At 42.8% G+C, this 17,703-nt stretch overlaps 1 protein-coding gene across 2 annotated transcripts in view; it reads left to right on the top strand.

Annotated features, from left to right (window-relative positions):
* The window catches only part of LOC119967479 (transcription factor AP-2-beta-like), a 112,056-nt gene extending 97,599 nt beyond the window's left edge, over nt 1-14,457 (top strand). For both annotated transcript variants that reach the window (XM_038800091.1, XM_038800083.1), the window contains exon 7: nt 13,468-14,457. In XM_038800091.1, the coding sequence (XP_038656019.1) occupies nt 13,468-13,759 (292 nt within the window). In that variant the 3' untranslated portion in view covers nt 13,760-14,457. The remainder of the gene's footprint in view (nt 1-13,467) is intronic.
* Nucleotides 14,458-17,703: the final 3,246 nt, after the last annotated feature.

The following is a 17,703-nucleotide window of genomic DNA, read 5'->3' as shown; positions in this document are numbered from 1 at the left end:
TTCTTCCAGATACAAATCTTTTAAGAGTATTGATGAGATAAAAGGAATTGTGTTGTTTTGAATCATTATCTTACGTTTATATTTAGATCTTTCCAACCTTTTTGTTCTCAAACTAACATCCAAAACTTTGCTTGAGACCAGAGCCACACCCACAAGTTATTCACCCTTAGAATTAACTTCTATTCCTATTCTATTGTTTATCTCTCAGACAACCTGGTCAGATGATCAATTACTGGAAGCAATATGCTTTCCCAAAACTCATCTCTCAGAGGAACCTAGTTCTTCAAGGGACCATCACTCCAGCATAAAATACCATTTAATTCCAGAAGAGACATGAGTCATCACATGTCCCTTCTCAAAAGGAGAAAGCATTCCTGAAGGACTTTTTCACAACCCTTTAAAATACTGTATATTTTAGCATTATAAACACTTTAGCAACTACCTTATTACATATATTATGTAATACCCCCCCCCCCCCCCCAAACGCAATCAAAATTCAGATGTCCAACAGCTTATGAACCCCGGTCTTTGATTCAAAGAGGATTGCATTTAAACAGATTGAGAGATTAGGTCCAAAACATTTGTCATATAAACAACATGTATAAATTTCCTCTGTGCAATTACAAGATATTTAAATATAGTTGAACCCTGGATAAAGTGCCCGCAATACGTTATTCCTTCCTGCAAAATGAACAATTTTTCAAGTCAGTGGTTACAACAATAGACTCCAATGAAGCAAACGCAAATTCTTGGTTCAGGATTCCTCCCAAAACACGAGTGGATATGGTCCGTGGAAATCAGCTTTTGCCGGCATTTCCCGAAATGAATATTTCATGCTTCTGAAGAGCCAAAATAATAATTAATGCTTCATTTTCAACTGCGAAATAATTTTGTTGTCAAGGATTAATTATTCTTGAAAAATAACTTACTGGAAGCTCTATTGGCATCATCATCTTGTAAACTACAGCTCCCAACACCCACATCATTGACATCAATGGCTATCTTGAACGATTTGTTGGAATTAGGAGCAGCCAACATAGGCTCAGTTATTAAGAGTGCTTTAATCTCTTGAAGGCATTCTGGCAAGAATCCATCCAGTTATATTTGACTTTCTTCTTTAATACGAGTGGCTACTGTGTTGAAATTTTACTTTCTGTTAAATCCACACATTCTGAGGAACCACAATATCTCTCATTTGGTTTTAGGAGCAGGGAAGCCACAGTCACTTTAACTTTAGCTGCGTTGGGCAACACTCTAGACAATGATCAGTTCACTGAACAGAAGGTCTTTGCATATACGCCGTCATTCATCCGAAGAATGTAGCTGAGCCAGTGAAACATTTTTGGCTTTGTATTAAGTGTATCATTTTCTTGGATTGCCACCTTGCAGTGGTGGAGAGGGTTGAACATCCCGTTAATCCCGAGAACAATGCCATCGGGAGTCTTAAGCTCCTGGCAGGGTCATCCATGATGGTAAGGTTGGAGGGGTGGAACCAGACAAAGCACAATACAAAACAAGTCCTCAACGGCGGATCAGGCAGAAGATACTCGTATGGTATCAACGGCTATTATGGCTGATGAAGATTGCAGCAGTAGGGAGATCCCTACTCTTCTATATGACTCAGAAACTTGGACTATGTACAGATGCTACATCAAGGCCCTGGCGTAGTGCCATCAATGCTGCCTGAGATGGATTATCTGCATCAGCTGGGCAAAAGTACTAACATCAGTGTCCTTGAAGAAGCCATGAGCACTAGCATTGAGGCCGTGATCATCCAAAACCAACTCCACTGGGCACCATGTAATTCGGATGTCAGAGTCCCAACTGATGAAGCAAATCTTCTTTTCCAAGCTCAAGGAATGTTTCCAAACAAGAGGAGGACAAAGGAAGCACTTCAAAGACACCCTGAAGGTTCACCTCAAGAAATGCAACACTGACATCAACGCCTGGGAGACCCATGCTCAGGAGAGACCTACTTGGAGGAACCTCCTGATTGAAGGGACACAATTTTTCGAGGACCCCTCCTCCTGCTCAGAAGAGACCTACTTAGAGGAACCTCCTGATTGGAGGGACACAATTCTTCGAGGACACCCAATGGCAAGACGAGGCCCAGAAAATGAGCCTGAGAAAGGAATACCAGCGAGTCTAAGAACCAATCCCACCTCCTGGAAACACCTGTGTGTGGTCGAAGATGTGTCTCCAGCATCGGGCTCATCAGCCACACAAGAAACCACAGAACCCATGACCAGCAACAAGGCGTATTTTAGGTGGACAATCATACACATTAGTGAGTGACCACTGAAGATCAACACACTCCAGGAGCTCTTAGCCCGTGACCTTGTCTCGCCAAGCTTGTCGAGGATATGTCTGAGACAGTAAGGTGGAAACTGTTCAGCCTTTTCTCCTCCCTAGCATATGTTGTCCAGGCCTCACTGTTGCAGAGAAGTGCACTGAGGAAGCAGGCTTTGTAGACTTGCAGTGTTCTCTGTCAGGTTGCTGCAGTTCCACACACTCTTACTCAGCTTGGGAACAACAGCTGCCGCTTCTGCCATGCACGTATTGATTTCAGCATCAAGTTACAGATTGCTGGTAATTATGGAGCCTAGATATCAACGACCTCCAGTGTCACATTATCAATGCTGATGGTGGCATGGGAAGAGATGAGTGTGATGGCAGTCCAGAGAAAACAAAAGCCAGAAAATCCTGCACCTTGCCAGCCCACTCACTTCATCTGCAACAAATATAGCAGAGACTGCAATGCCAAAGTGGGGCACTTGAGCCACACCAAGCAATGTTTAATGGAGGTTTGACCATCAAGGTGCAAGGCATCAACTCATGAGACAGAAGCTGCCAAAGTCTGTTTCTATTTAAGAGTGCAATCCAGTGAGAAATACATGTGCGTGAGAGAGATCTGGTTTGACAGTGGCGACATGTACAAAGAGCCAAAATTTATGATCTAAGCTCAAGCCCACACATTATGAATGCGTGTCGTGTTGAGGATGGTCAGTACCATGAAAATAGGTCAGTGCCTCTAGAAGGGGTAAAAAAAATACAAAGAAAATCAGGCCCATTACTATATCCATCTGGTTGCAAAGATTTTTCTGAAGTTGAAAACTGATGAAAGGGAATGCACGTGTTTGTTATTGTTCAGGGTATATCAGAGATAGTCTTGATGCAGCATAACCATCGATGACTCTTATTAGGTTTGAGATAGTAGGTGAAATCTGTCACCCAGTGATGTTGGAGCTCACTGCCTCCCGCCTATTGCACACCCCTGCAGATTACTTTGGAATTTCTTGGGGCAGTTTTTATTATTGCCATTTATCGAGTGAAAATGGTTGAATTTATGCAGAAGACATGATTAGCATCCAGTTAAAGAGAAGGTGTTTTATATGCCCACAGGCTGAGCTCTATCTTAGTAAGGTTTTGGCCTGTTGATATATCAGTGCAGTATCTGATGTCTATGCGTCTGTGGGGGAATAACTGGCAAATTTCCCTGTCTGGTATTAATTAATAGGTCATGATGTAATGTTTTTCAAGCATTGCCGTCAGGGTGTATTTTGTTTGAACTGGAATTTGTACACCTGCCAACAACCTTGGACCCACAGGGCTTAACACTGTGATATCATTAAATTTTCTTGGAAGAATAACCTTCACAACATTTGATACAATTGGTGTTGTATTGGATCCCTGTTACTGTCACCATCAATTTGCCAGCTCCACTGGTAAGTCACACCACGCAGAATGTGACAGTATTAGGGTTTCACTTGAGTGATATTTTTCCCTGTGAAACTTTCTGGTTGAACTGTTATTTAGTGCGACCCACATCAACTGAGACTGTCATTCCAGGCAGCAGTGGGTATTGCAATGCTGCCAGGATTCCATTGCCTGTTTTGATGGAGCCAAGAACATGTAGAAATTCTAACTGGTATTGCACTTAGAAAGACTGACTGAAAGTGGGAATCGCGAGTTAATACTCTGGTGACATTTCCAGATCAGTGAATGATGAATCAATTGAAAAGAATAAAGATGTCAAAAGAAAACAATAAATAAGGCAGTGAGTGATATCTAATATAAGTTATGCATATGCACCTCATAGTATACTACATAACTCAAAATAAATGCAGTCAGTTGATATAAATTATATTTCTTGTGTTATTTTTCCTTTGACTTTTCCTACCCTGTGCACTTCCTTGGAACGTTCAGATCTGCTACCAACCTGTGTTCAATGTTGCTTCAGAGCAGCCAGAAGAAGGATTGTCTAATTTTTCCATCCTCCCTGTGAGGAAGGGCCGGAATTGTTATTAGCACTGCCCATGTTGACATGATTGAGGTCGGAAGCTCATGCATGATACGGGAGAATCATGATGGCAACACTCTTCCGACCTTTCTAATACACAGGATGGTAAAAACATTGTACATGCCACCAATATTATAAAATATATATCACAATGTATAAACTAAATTATATAGTATATCAAAACAAATCTTACATGATATAATTACCATATAGTGAGTAATATGTCATATTGTACCCATCTATCAAATTATAAAATCAGTAGCTCGGCATTCTCTGTTGGACACACTTCGGCAGATTGTGGTTTCATATTTTGATGATTCAGTCAAGTAAACCAGGACCAATCCGAACTGAGGAATCAGAAATTGTATGAATCAAATGTAAGGAAAGTGGCTGGAAATTTACCAGTGAGAAAAGTTTTAAGGAAAGAGGCAGGCTTAAATGGTCAGTCAGAAGATGCTACCTGGAAAAAGCTTAAACAGATCTCTCGGAATACTGAGTGGAAATCCTATGGTCCAGCATTTGTTTCCTCCTGCTACCTAACTGTGGGCTGAAAATGCAACTTCTGCTACAATAGAAACAGGGTAAAAATGGCATATTCCCCAATAAATTGTCTTTTGTATACCGTAATTAAGATTTTTACTTGGGCACGTCAGCCTCTCTGAAAAGCCTGCTTTGCTGGTGATATTTTTCCCAGAGCTCTCCCTCTGTCAGCTGAAGAAAGTTAATCAGCTACACCTGTGCCTGTGATTCCCATGATGCTACCATGAGCACGTGGTGTGAAGAATTTCCCAACATTAAGATGATTTTCTCAGTGCAAGTGGAAGTATGCTTTCCCTCATGCTGTACTGGGATTTCTGAGTTTCTCCATTTTTCCGAATGATGGAGATGAAAGCCGGAGAATGCAATTGAAAAACGGAATGTTTTTTAATTCAGGAGTAGTTTAAAAGTAGTGAATACACCACCTGTGCCTTAATTAGTTCCCAGTGAGTAATCCTAAACCAATGTTGTTCATAGAATATGTATTTATTTTCATCAGTAAAAATGTCAAATTGTATCTTAACTCAGGCTATATTGCTTTTCCAAATGATTTCAGGACATGCTGAAAGATAGATGTAATTCGTGCTACCCATCAGAGTTATATTCAGTGTTTGCTTTTGCTTCAAAGAGTTTAAGTCAGAAAAATCGAGCTAGATTTTTTTTAAATTTAGAGTACCCAATTCTTTTCTTTCAATTAAGAGGCAATTTAGCGTGGCTAATCCACCTAACTTGCACATCTTTGGGTCGTGGGGCTGAGACCCACGCAGACACAGGGAGAATGTGCAAACTCCACATGGACAATGTCCCAGGACCGGGATCAAACCCGGGTCCTCAGCTCCATAGACAGCAATGCTAACCACTGCATCACCGTGCCACCCAAAAAATCGAGAATGATGATTAGAACCTATACTTCATTTTGTTTACACATAGAATTTCAAAACAATAACTGATAATGAGGCTTTGCATTCCAATACGAAATGCTTCCTGACCAAGCAACAAATATTTTCAGGCATTAGTCATAGACCATAGAATTCCTCCAGTGCGGAGGGAGGCCATTTAGCCTATTGAGTCTGCACCGACCATCTGAAAGAGCACCCTACCTCGGCCCACTCCTCCACCCCCATCCCCGTAACTCCACCCAACATTTGGACACTAAGGGGTAATTTAGTATGGCTAAACCACCTTACCTGAACATCTTTGGACTGTGAGACGAAACCAGAGCACCCGGAGGAAACCCACGCAGATGGGGGGAATCATACAAACTCCACACAGTCACCCAAGGTCGGAATCGAAACCGGCTCCCTGGCACTGTGAGGCAGCAATAGTAACCACTGTGCCACTGTGCTGCCATTGTATTCTAATGGTGCTGAATTCCCTGACCAGGTAGTAATTAAACAATGATTGACCTGAGGTTTTTTTTATTTAACAATTAGACCTTGTATTCTTGAAGTCTATTTTGCTAATGGAATAGCAGATTACACATTGCTTGTTTGAGCACTTCTACATTTATGAAACCATGTATCAGATATCTTTTATGGGAGGTCCATTAGATATACAAAAGTCAGGGCAGCACGGTGGTGCAGTGGTTAGCACTGCTGCCTCACGGCGCCGAGGACTCGGGTTCGATCCCGGCCCCGGGTCACTGACCGCGTGGAGTTTGCACATTCTCCCCATATCTGAGTGGATCTCACCCCCACAACCCAAAAAGATGTGCAGGGTGGGTGATTTGACCATGATAAATTGACCCTTAATTGAAAAAAAAAGATTTGGGTACTCTAAAAAAAATTTTAAGTATATAAAAGTCCAGTAAAGTATATAAAAGTCCAGTACATTTCCATCACTCTTCAAACTGTCCAAATTTTGAAAATACAATGATCTGATTTCTCTGATTTTGATCATCTGGACTCTCCCCTCGAGCATTAGCCAAGAAATTATAAGTAGCAGCCAATCTAGAGAATCTTTCCCAGTATTTTGATTCCAGAAACACCACTTCCCCTATGAGTTACCTGAACAGTGGTTTTAGACAGACTGGCCAGATTAAGGACGATTCATTTCAGCAACTCACCATCACAATATTGCACTAAGACCTGGGATTTCCCATAAACAAATATGTGAGATCAATGTGCAAATCGTACACTGTATTGTAAATCCTTAATATATCACATTATGTGTAATAGTGTGTTATGTATTTCCTGCAAGCTGCTGCTGTACAATATGTAGTACTGTGAAGATGGACTGAACTGTGCAGTGGCCACATATCCCCATATGCCTTCAGGCCTTGAATACTTCTCCATATTCATCACTTTCTCATCTACATTACATCACCTTTACTGTGCTTGGTGAGCCCATCACAGTTATAAAACGTCTCGTGTGAAGTAATTACAAACTCTATATTATAAAACGTAACAAATGTCTCATAGTAAATTTAACTCAGTAGTTCAGTCTTGTGGTTCTGCTAAGGTTCGTAAGCAATTTTGCTCTCATGGTTTATGATGACATCAGAAGACTTAATTGAATTACTGCTTGGTTAACTTTCTACCAGACATTTGTGTCCCTTATAATATGTGACCTATAATTATTTCACATTTGTTTCCATATCCTATGGGCATCGTGAGCAGAGTAAATCTTATTTCAAAAAACAGGTTGTAGGGTCTTTGTACTTGGCACTCCATGCCATTCTCCAAATCTAGCGTTAGTTTACCTAATTTTTTTCTGGCATTTCTTTTCAATGCTTCCAACGGCTTTTCTCCCCCACAACCTTTCATAATTTTTTCATAGTAAGAAGTCTTACAACACCAGGTTAAAGTCCAACAGGTTTGTAAAGGCCAAAACCTGTTGGACTTTAACCTGGTGTTGTAAGACTTCTTACTGTGCTCACCCCAGTCCACTGCCGGCATCTCCAAATCATGTTTTCATGACACACACACTACCAGGTTGAGAGGGTGAACTGGCAGCTGTTTCCAGGCCCATGATCTGGCCCAGCGAGCTGCTGGAAGGTAATACAAGAGCCCATTCCTCCCCCCTCCTTGGCAAGGAAAAGCTCCAACTATTTGCTTGGTGCATGATGTAGACTCATGTCCAGCTTTTGGCATTCCACACGCGAGGGTTGAAAAGAATCCCATAGACCACTGTTTTTCAAACTTTATTTCCGCGAACCCATTTTTACCAACTTTCACGAACCATGCCGGCCGACCTTCACGACCCACGGCGGCTGATCTTCGCGACCCACGCAGGCTGACCTTCACGAACCATGCCGGCCGACCTTCACGACCCACGGCGGCTGATCTTCGCGACCCACGCAGGCTGACCTTCACGAACCACGCCGGCCGACCTTCGCGACCCACACTGGCCGACCTTCGCGACCCACGCCGGCCGACCTTCAGGGCCCACGCCGGTTGACCTTTGCAACCCACACCGGCCGACCTTCGCGGCCCCTGCCGGCTGACCTTCGCGACCCACCATTTTATATTACCATGTTTGCTGCTGTCAAAATGGAAGAATGCGTACCGATGAGCAAACACACATGCGCAGTGCGGCTGCACTTTTTTTATATGGTCGCGGCCTTTTTGAAGGTCGCTCGCAGCTGGCATTGTGAAAAGCCGGCTGCTGCGGCTGTTGCGCGCGAATTTGCGCAATTGGGAGCACCACGACGGACGGCTCAGCGACCCTCCCATCGAGCCCCCGACTTTGAAAATACCTGCCATAGACAGTGGTGTGCTTGTCCAATTGGACTGAGGTTGTCATAAATGCTGTCAGTTTGTTGTAGAGGGTTTGCATGAAGCACCCTCCTTGAAATGAAAACCTTTCTGATTGTGAACAGGAACAAACCTATCCAAAGAGCCAGCTACGTTAGCTTCAGCAAACTGAATAGAGGCTGCTGTGTTATAGCTGATTTCCAGTACAGTAAATGGGGACAAGTCTGCAAAGCTTGCTTTTCGACAAGAGGGCACTTCTGATGTTAATTATGATGCTATTCTGAGTGTGACATTGCTATAAATACAGCTGGGGCTTTTAAAAGCCTTCATCAGAATCAAAAAATGTATCAGTAATAACATGAAAACAAATAAATCCGATAGCAGGTTTCCGTTTTGCCATAAAAAAAACTAAAAGGTGACCTCACTTCTGCATAAAAAACTAAAAGGTCCTGGAGAAGTAGGATCCTCCCTAATATAATTTTTCTCCATTTTTGTTGAATTTTGAATATTTTAAAGAGTGCCAATGACATGACTTTATAGGCCACAAAGAAGTCCGAATTGAGTTGGTTAAAAGAAAGCTATGGGGGCGACTCTCCCAAATGGAGTCCACAAGTGTTTGCGCTGTCCTGAACGTGTCGCGTTTCACGACGGCGCGAAATGGGCATGGGGACGACCGATTCTGGCCCCCACAGGGGGCCAGCACGGCGCTGCAGCGGTTCACGCCGCTCCAGCCTCCCTTCCCGGCACCGAATGGGTGCCTTGCCAACCCGTGCATGCGCAGTTGGGCTGCGCCAACCTGCGCACGCGCGGGGGACTTCTAACGCGCAGGAAAGTAGGCCTGGGGGTGGAGAGGCCGGCCGGCCGATTGGTGGGCCCCGATCGTGGGCCAGACTACATCGGAGACCCCTCCCCCCCCGGGGACGGAGACCCCCACCCCCACAGGCTGCCCCCCGACCCTTCCCGCAGAGTTCCCGCCGGCAGCGACCGGGGCGAACAGCGCCAGCATCATCCAGATACACTGCCACTCATGTCAATCCTCTTAGTATGTTTTCTAGTACCCTCTGGAAAATGGCACAGGCGGACGATACTCCAAAGAGCAGTCTGCTGTACTCGCATACGTCTCTATGTTTAGAATATCATATTTACATGAGGCAGAGTCTACTTTTAACTGTAAGTGCACATGGCTCATATTGGGTTTCGTAAATGAGTGTCCACCAGCCAGTTTGTGAATAAATCTATGTGGCAGGGCATCAGGTAATGATCCAGCTGGGAGGCCCTGTTGACCATCAACTTATAGTCCCCACACAGTCTGACCATCTTGTCTGGTTTGAGCACCGGAACCATTGGCGCCGCCCAGTCGGTGAAACGCACTGGTTTAATGATCCCAAGGCCTTCAAACCAGCTTAATTCGGTCTCAAGGTTCGCTAACAAAGCATAAAGGACCGGATGAGCCCTAAAGTATCTTGGTTGTGCGTCTGAGTGTACCTGAACTTTGCCATGGCCGCTTTTATTTTTCCCAGTCCGGGCTGGAAAACCTCAGGGTATTTCCCTAGCACATCGTATAGGCCCCTGGATCTCATTTGGAAAATGTGCTGTCAATCCAGGTGTAGGCACTTTAGCCAATCGTGGCCTAGCAGGCTGGGGCTGTGTCCCTTGACTATGATTAATGGGAGTCGTACCAACTGTTGCCCATAAATTACCAAGGTCAATGTGGCTCCCGCAATGGCTAACTGTTTGCTGGTGTACGTTACTAACTTTGTCTCAGTATCCTGCAGATCTATCTGTTGCACCCCCGTCTTTTACCCTGTCAAAGGTATTTTCCAATAACCAAAAATGCGGCTCCCGTGTCTGGTTCCATGTCTAATGGATGACCATTAATTTGATGGGGGCCACCCGGGGTGCGGCAATGCAATTCAGCTGCATACACTCCTCTAGTTGGTCCAGGTAGAAGGTGCGAGCCCTTGGTTAGGACCGGGCTTGCTGGTTGACTTGTGCCTTGCACCCCTTTCGTTCCTGTCTCCACATGCCCCACAACGCCTGGGCTCTCCCTCTACAGACATCGGGAGGTATCCCATTGCGACATTTTAGTCCTTGACCATTGTACCTGGCCCCTATAGTACTCGGTCCAGGATGGGATGGGGGGCACTCATTGGGAAGGGGAGCATCCTATGGTGTTTACTTCCATCCCCTGTATCTCTTCTAATCCTCTCTCAGCATTTTGACGGGAAACAAAATTGGATAAGCTTGCTGAAGGTGTAGGAATAGTTCGGCTAGCAACTTCCTTTGAGTAGCCATGTTAGTTACACCGCAGACCAAATGGTCGTGCAGCATTTCGGAAAGAGAAGTTCCCTATTCTATTTTTTTAAATTTAGAGGACCCAAAATTTGTTTTCCAATTAAGGGGCAATTTAGCATGGCCAATCCACCTAACCAGCACATCTTTGGGTTGTGGGGCTGTAAACCTATGCAGACATGGGGAGAATGTGCAAACTCCACAAAGAAAGTAACCCAGGGCCGGGATTTGAACGAACCCAGGTAGTTAGTGCCGTAGTCTCAGTGCTAACCACTGTACCTCGTGCCACCCCTCCCTATTCACAATATTTGGCTAATTTTCGTAGCCTCATCAGAAACTCAGTTACGAACTTTCCTGGGGTCCTCTCTGCCATGTTGAAATGATATCTCTGCACTATAACAGGTGGTTTTGGATTGAAGTGTTATGCTAATAGGGTTACCAATTCTTCAAAAGCTTTAGTGTCTGGAACTGCGGGATATGCAAGGCTTTTTATCACTCCACAAGCTACACAGGCAGTCAGTCATATCTGTCTATCATCACCAGTGATAGTGTTCACCTGGAAAAAGTCATGCATGCGTTCTGCATACTGTGTCCAATCATTTATGCTTGCATCGAATACATCCAATCGCGCGAACAAAGCCATTTATCCAATGGAAAAAAAATGACTCCAACCTTAGTCCAGCAATGGAAAAGAGGTGGTTGTTCGTCTGATGGTGTAGCAGCGTCGAAAACAATGCAGTTTGATCCTCGTCGCCAGCTTTGTAGGCCATAAACAGGCCTGAATTGAGCTTGTAAAAAGAAAACTAGGTTTATTGCGAAGCAATTATATTTGCAATATACATCAGATCCCAGCCGGGTCTGCTGTCGCTTCCATACCTGGCTGACTTTATAGAACCATAGAATTCCTACAGTACAGAAGAAGGCCATTTGGCACATTGAGTTTACACCAACCTATCTAGGTCCACTCCCCTACCCTATCCCCATACCCCATAACCCCACCTAACATTCACATCTTTGGACCCTAAGGAGAAATCTAGCATGGCCAATCTACCTAACCTGCACATCTTTGGATTATGCTACAAAACCGGAGCACCCGGGCGCAATCCATGCAGACACGGGGAGCAAGTGCAAACTCCACACAGTCACCCAAGGCCGGAATTGAACCCTGGTCTCTGGCGCTATGAGGTAGCAGTGCTAACCACTGTGCCTCCAAATATAGAACTCAATCATGAATGTCCTCGGGCTTCCTGCCTCTTCGGGGGGGGGGGGGGGGGGTCGTATTCAGTGACACTCATGAGGAGACTGATTGCTTCAACCCCATAGGTCTCGTGCAGGTTATAACAGCTGTTATTAAGGAGTTACCAGTTAATTCCGCTGTCAGCAAGCTGATGTATTTTTCAAAAATGCCTGGGTCCACCTTGGCTGAGCTTGGCTATTCTTCTGAGCTCAGTTCAATTTAATGCTCTGTGTAAATGAGAAATTGAGACCACAGGGGAGAGCAGTTATTCCCTGCACTAGGCCTTAAAGGCGGTCTAAATTTCCAGTGGTTTGATTTTGATCTGATGACATTTGTGAGAAACAGCAACCATGCCCTTCAGTACAGCCCTGATATGCCATAGGCATACAGAGAAGCTGAGGCGTCTGCTGGCTGCCTCTTCTACATTATATATATTGGGGCGGCATGGTGGCGCAGTGCTTAGTACTCCAGTGAGAATCAACCCAGTTTATCCAACCTCTCCTCATAGCTAATGCCCTTCATACCAGACAACATCCTGGTAAACCTCTTCTGATCCTCTCCAAAGCCTTCACATCCTGGTAGTGCGGCAGCCAGAATTGAACACTATATTCCAAGTGTGGAGTAACTAAGGTTCTATCCAGCTGCAGCATGATTTGCCAATTTTTATACTTACTGTCCCATCCGACAAAGGCAAGCATGCCGTATGCCTTCTTGACTACCTTCTCCACCTGCTTTGCCACTTTCAGTGACCTGTGGACCTCACATTTGTCAGGGTTAAACTCCATCTGTCATCTCGCCACCCAAGTCTCTAACCGATCTATATCCTATATTTGTTTGCCTTGCCTAACACTTTGGGAACTGGTGCATGTGGAGGAAATTTTCTCCTCCTGAGATCTTACCTGGGAGGAGAAAGAATCCACTCTTGGAGTTGAACTGTTTTTAATAGACTCTGGATTTACTTAATGCCATTAACGTAGTCCCTTCAGACTGTCAGGCTAATGCCACAAGACATTTCTAATTTAGTGCCATCTGTATTGACTATTTAACCTAACTTAATAAAAAAGACACAAAAGTCATTCATAATTATTTATAATAATTTTAAAGGTGATACTCTTTCTATACAAGCCAAAGAGGGCAAAATTGCTGTGGTAAGAGGCCTGTGATATTTAATGGACAGAAATCCAAAATAGTGAACATCACGGTGAATGTGATCATATTAAATTGTTTTCATTGCTGCTTGGTAAAGGAACCAATCTGCTAAATGAATCAATTCCTGATTCAAATTAGCAATGATGTTTAATTTTTTAAAAAGCTCCAAAACTCTTCTTATGACTGTGCAATACGATTTCAACCCATATGTTTATTCGCTGCCAATATTTATTGTTCCCATTTCCTTTCTTTCTTAGGCAGATCTGTAAAGAGTTCACAGACTTATTGGCTCAGGACCGCTCTCCCTTGGGAAACAGCCGGCCCTCAGCAATCCTTGAGGACGGAGTCCAGAGCTGCCTGACTCACTTCAGCTTGATTACACATGGCTTCGGGAGCCCTGCCATCATTGCTGCGTTAACCGCCTTCCAGAATTACCTGGTGGAGGCTCTAAAGGGGCTGGATAAGATGTTCCTGAGCTCATCCAACAGCCATCCCTCAGGGGAATCTGGGACTAAAAGCACAGACAAAGAGTCCAAACATCGGAAATAACCAGGGACAGATGGCATGGACCAAACTGTTCTAATTATTAAAGAGATTAAACAGTCATTCAACGTGCAATTAAAAAAAAAAGGACAAAAAAAATTCATCAGGAGGATTGTGTGGAGATGGCTGCACAGTGACAACTTTCTAATTGAGACAAGGAAGAAGCAGGAGAAAAGAGTTAGCCTGGTATTGTCAGGACCAAATCAGGCCTGGGCCGGGGCTGATCTCAGTCAATGATATGCACATTGAATTACCTTGGGACAATTGATCCAGAATTTTGGAACATTAACATGGCAAGACATTAATAAAGCACAAGCTTGGAGCATCAGCCTCAGCAGAGCAAGCAAATAGTGTTCCATATGTATATATTTATTTATGTGTAATTAAATGGGAACTTTAAATAGACCCATGCAAGCTATTTATCTGCTGACCTGGTTTTCTGCTGTGATTGATAGGAGATGAAGACTTGGTTTTAGATTTTTTTTAACTTGAGGGTTCAGACACAGAATAAGGACAGACTGGCAGTATCTGTGTATAGGTTATTGTATTTTCTTGTGGAAGTGATGCACAGAGGAATATTTGTGAATATGTTCCTGAACCATATTTTGAAAAGGTGGCGTATGAGGTACGAGGTTATAAATCTCTTAATTTGTTTGTCTAGCGTGTTTCATAATTTGTTGAATAAATTGTGCTGCTATACAGAACATTTCTATTATATACTTCTTTCATGTAATGAAAACACAGTTGTCAGGACTTTGCAAAGAAAAAGGGTTAAGCTGAACCAATGTTTGAGTTTTAAACCCATGGGGCAGATTGCCTTCTTAATAAAGGAAAATAATTTAAATCGTGCTAAACTTTAAATGTTCGCGTCGGTTTAACTTTGTTTTTTAAAGAAAGGAAAATTTAGAACCTGATGAAACCTACACCATCCAATTTTTAATTTTAACCTGGCAGTAGCAACAATGACTTGAAATAAACATGGTCTGTTTGATACCCATACTAGGAGAAATTCTTTATTTGTTGGTGCAGTCAGTGTAACCAGCATAACATGGCATAATTATCCTGTACCTGGTGTTCCATCATTTAAACAACATTTGTGATAACAGCAAATAGGGGAGTTCACATCATCAAATCAACAGCAGAAGCATTGGGCTACATATCAGACACAACAGGAGGTATACCCTAGACAGAAGTGCTGCTGTATGCTTTTCCTAGTGATCAGCTCTTCGTTTCTGGGCAGAAGATACATCTACATCCCATTCCATTCCTGTGATGGTAAAAGGGACTATCCAGGCATGAAGCAGCAAAATACCGCTAATTTAAATCAGATAATTACTGCAAAATAACCAAGATGGACTATCTTCATGAACAGTAAGATTTTGCTGGCATTCCTCTTGGCAAATGCAGTCTTTTAAGGTACAAGCGCATTCCATATTATAAAATCAAAACTGTGCCATTGAAAATGTATCTTAAAAATGAAGCATTGTACAATCCAGAAAAGCAAATACATTCTCGTAAGAACTAATATTTTGTTTCCAGTTTGCTGCTGATAAATCAAGAGTGTAAAATTATAAAATCAAAACCGTGCCATTGAGAATGTATCTTAAAAATGAAGCATGGTACAATCTAGCACAGCAAAAATACATTCTCAGGAAAAATTAATATTGTCTCCAGTTTGCCGCTGTTGAATCAGGAGTATAAAATTAACCCTGCACAGTCTCAGCACGTATTAACATTGAAACTCTCAATATTTAAAAAACAAATAATATTGAAAGACACCATGTGGATCCAGCTCAGGTGTTTGAACCATTTTCTATAAACCGAAAAATAAGCTGGGCCAAGGAATTGGTGATGTCCTGAGTAAGTGGAATCCTGTTCTAAGCCGTAACAAAGTAATTATGAATCATTTTTCCTATCCCAATCCAAATAAGAAACCAATTAAAACCACTTTGGCCGTAAGGAAGTATTTGCAGTTTAAAGAGTCCTGATTAGTTTTACTCTTGTGATTGCTAAAGGATTTTGGTGTGGGAGGGCAATTCCATCCCAGATATGGAGCTGGCAGAACCAAGTTAAACTGCAAACTGCACAAGAGGAAATGAAGAAAGATTTCGTGGGACTGTTGGCTCCCTGCTAATGTTAAAAAGATTAAAGATGATCTTGAAAATTATTTAGAATCACCCTCATTCAGTTTAGATTGTTTAACAATTGAGTTTCATTGTACATTTTGCATTGACATGAAGTGAAGGCCCCTTTGCATTAACACAAAGTGTGGAAAGTAACTGAGTGACAGAACATTTCTGCTCCGGCATGCATTAGTTTTACAAACTGGATATGTTTTATTTGGTGATTTTGAAATTGTAGATAATTTGTTGTGGGCTACAGCACATTTAAGGATATGGCGTCTTGTGCCGACTCTTCTGCCTTTCTGTGGATTGGGACCTGAAATAGAGCCATGGGAATGAATGGCTTTATTGTCTTTGCCAAATCGGCAGTGATGATAATTAATAATTTATGCACTGGCATCTTATGGCATTGTATCTGCATCCAACAGAAAGGAAGCTTGTAATTTTTTAAAAAGGAGACAAGGGAATTTTCCAGATCTGGTTCTAGTTTTTAGGTGTGAATAGTTAAACAACTGGTTGCTGGTGCCTTCCGCTAAATGCAGGAAAATACTTACTGCTAAGGGTAAGGCCCGGTGAGAAGTGGCTTAATATGAGCTGAAAGTAAGGCAGGAAAGACAGAAATCACTTGAATTTATCTAATGCCTTTCAGGACTTCAGGCCATTGAAACATCTTTGCAGTGTTGCCACTGTTGTAGTGTCAGGAAATACAGCTGTCAATCTGCACACAGCAAAGTCTCACAAACAGCAATGAGATGAAGCTACAACAAATTCCATTTCATGACAGGTGCCGTTAGAACATGTGATTGGAGCACTACTTTCACAGGGACAAGACTGCTCTTATTTGCAAGATTAAAACATCTATTATTGCAACAATCAATCATGCCCCTTGGGGTTTATGGCACATTCATATCTTGAAATGGCAAAAATGGGTCTCTTCACTTAGTGATTCTGTTGTACCACTCCTCCCCTTCTCCTCTTAGACTATTCTGACTCCGTGGGAAGCATCAGCACCAGTCGGAAAATGATCCTACTTGAGCATTGTGACTTGAAAAGTATTTGAAGCTGACTGGTGACTGTGGTGATATGCATCACTGTAAATACAGAAGGGGTTAATGTAAATACACGTAGACTAGCTAGGCACTAGAGGGAGCACCAGAGACATGACACACAGACATTCAACCAATAGGTCAGTAAGATAGGACACGACCAATGGGCATTCATGACACACACACAGAGGTGACACCACAGGAGGGCATTACACCAACCCATATAAAAGGACACAGCACACATGCTCAGCCTCTTTCCAGTGGAGACACTCAGTGAGTACACAGGGTTGATTTGAAACACATCACACCCACCACATGGATTGTAGCAGACTGGTTTGTCAGTCTGAGTAGGTATAGCAGGATTAACAAGAGAGTTGAATCCAAGTAGGAGAATCGTTAACAGTTTAGTAAATGTGTTAAAGCTATCGAAAGTCTGAACCTTCCTTTGTCAGAGTACACATCAAGGAAGCAGCTTATGCTACGTCAAAAGCATAACAAAACAGTGACAACTGGACTGAAGAATTAGTGTTTAATAGAAAGTCTAGCTCACTGTGTTTGAAGGAAGTAAAAACAGTAAAGGTGGCAGTTCTACACAAATAAGCTGCAATACTTGCTTTGAGCTCCACTAGTGGCAAGAAACTCTTATTGCAGCACTGAACTCTGGTTATGTGACATTTCTCAATTAGGTTAGTTGTGTTTCAAAATTATAAGTAACTTCAGATTTTTAAATCAGATTCTTATTAATTTAGACCTGAACATAATTGTCTAACTTTTGAAAATA

This window comes from Scyliorhinus canicula, chromosome 1, assembly GCF_902713615.1.
Source record: "Scyliorhinus canicula chromosome 1, sScyCan1.1, whole genome shotgun sequence".
In the NCBI taxonomy this organism is placed as follows: domain Eukaryota; kingdom Metazoa; phylum Chordata; class Chondrichthyes; order Carcharhiniformes; family Scyliorhinidae; genus Scyliorhinus; species Scyliorhinus canicula.
This window is presented reverse-complemented; position numbering and strand designations above follow the sequence as displayed.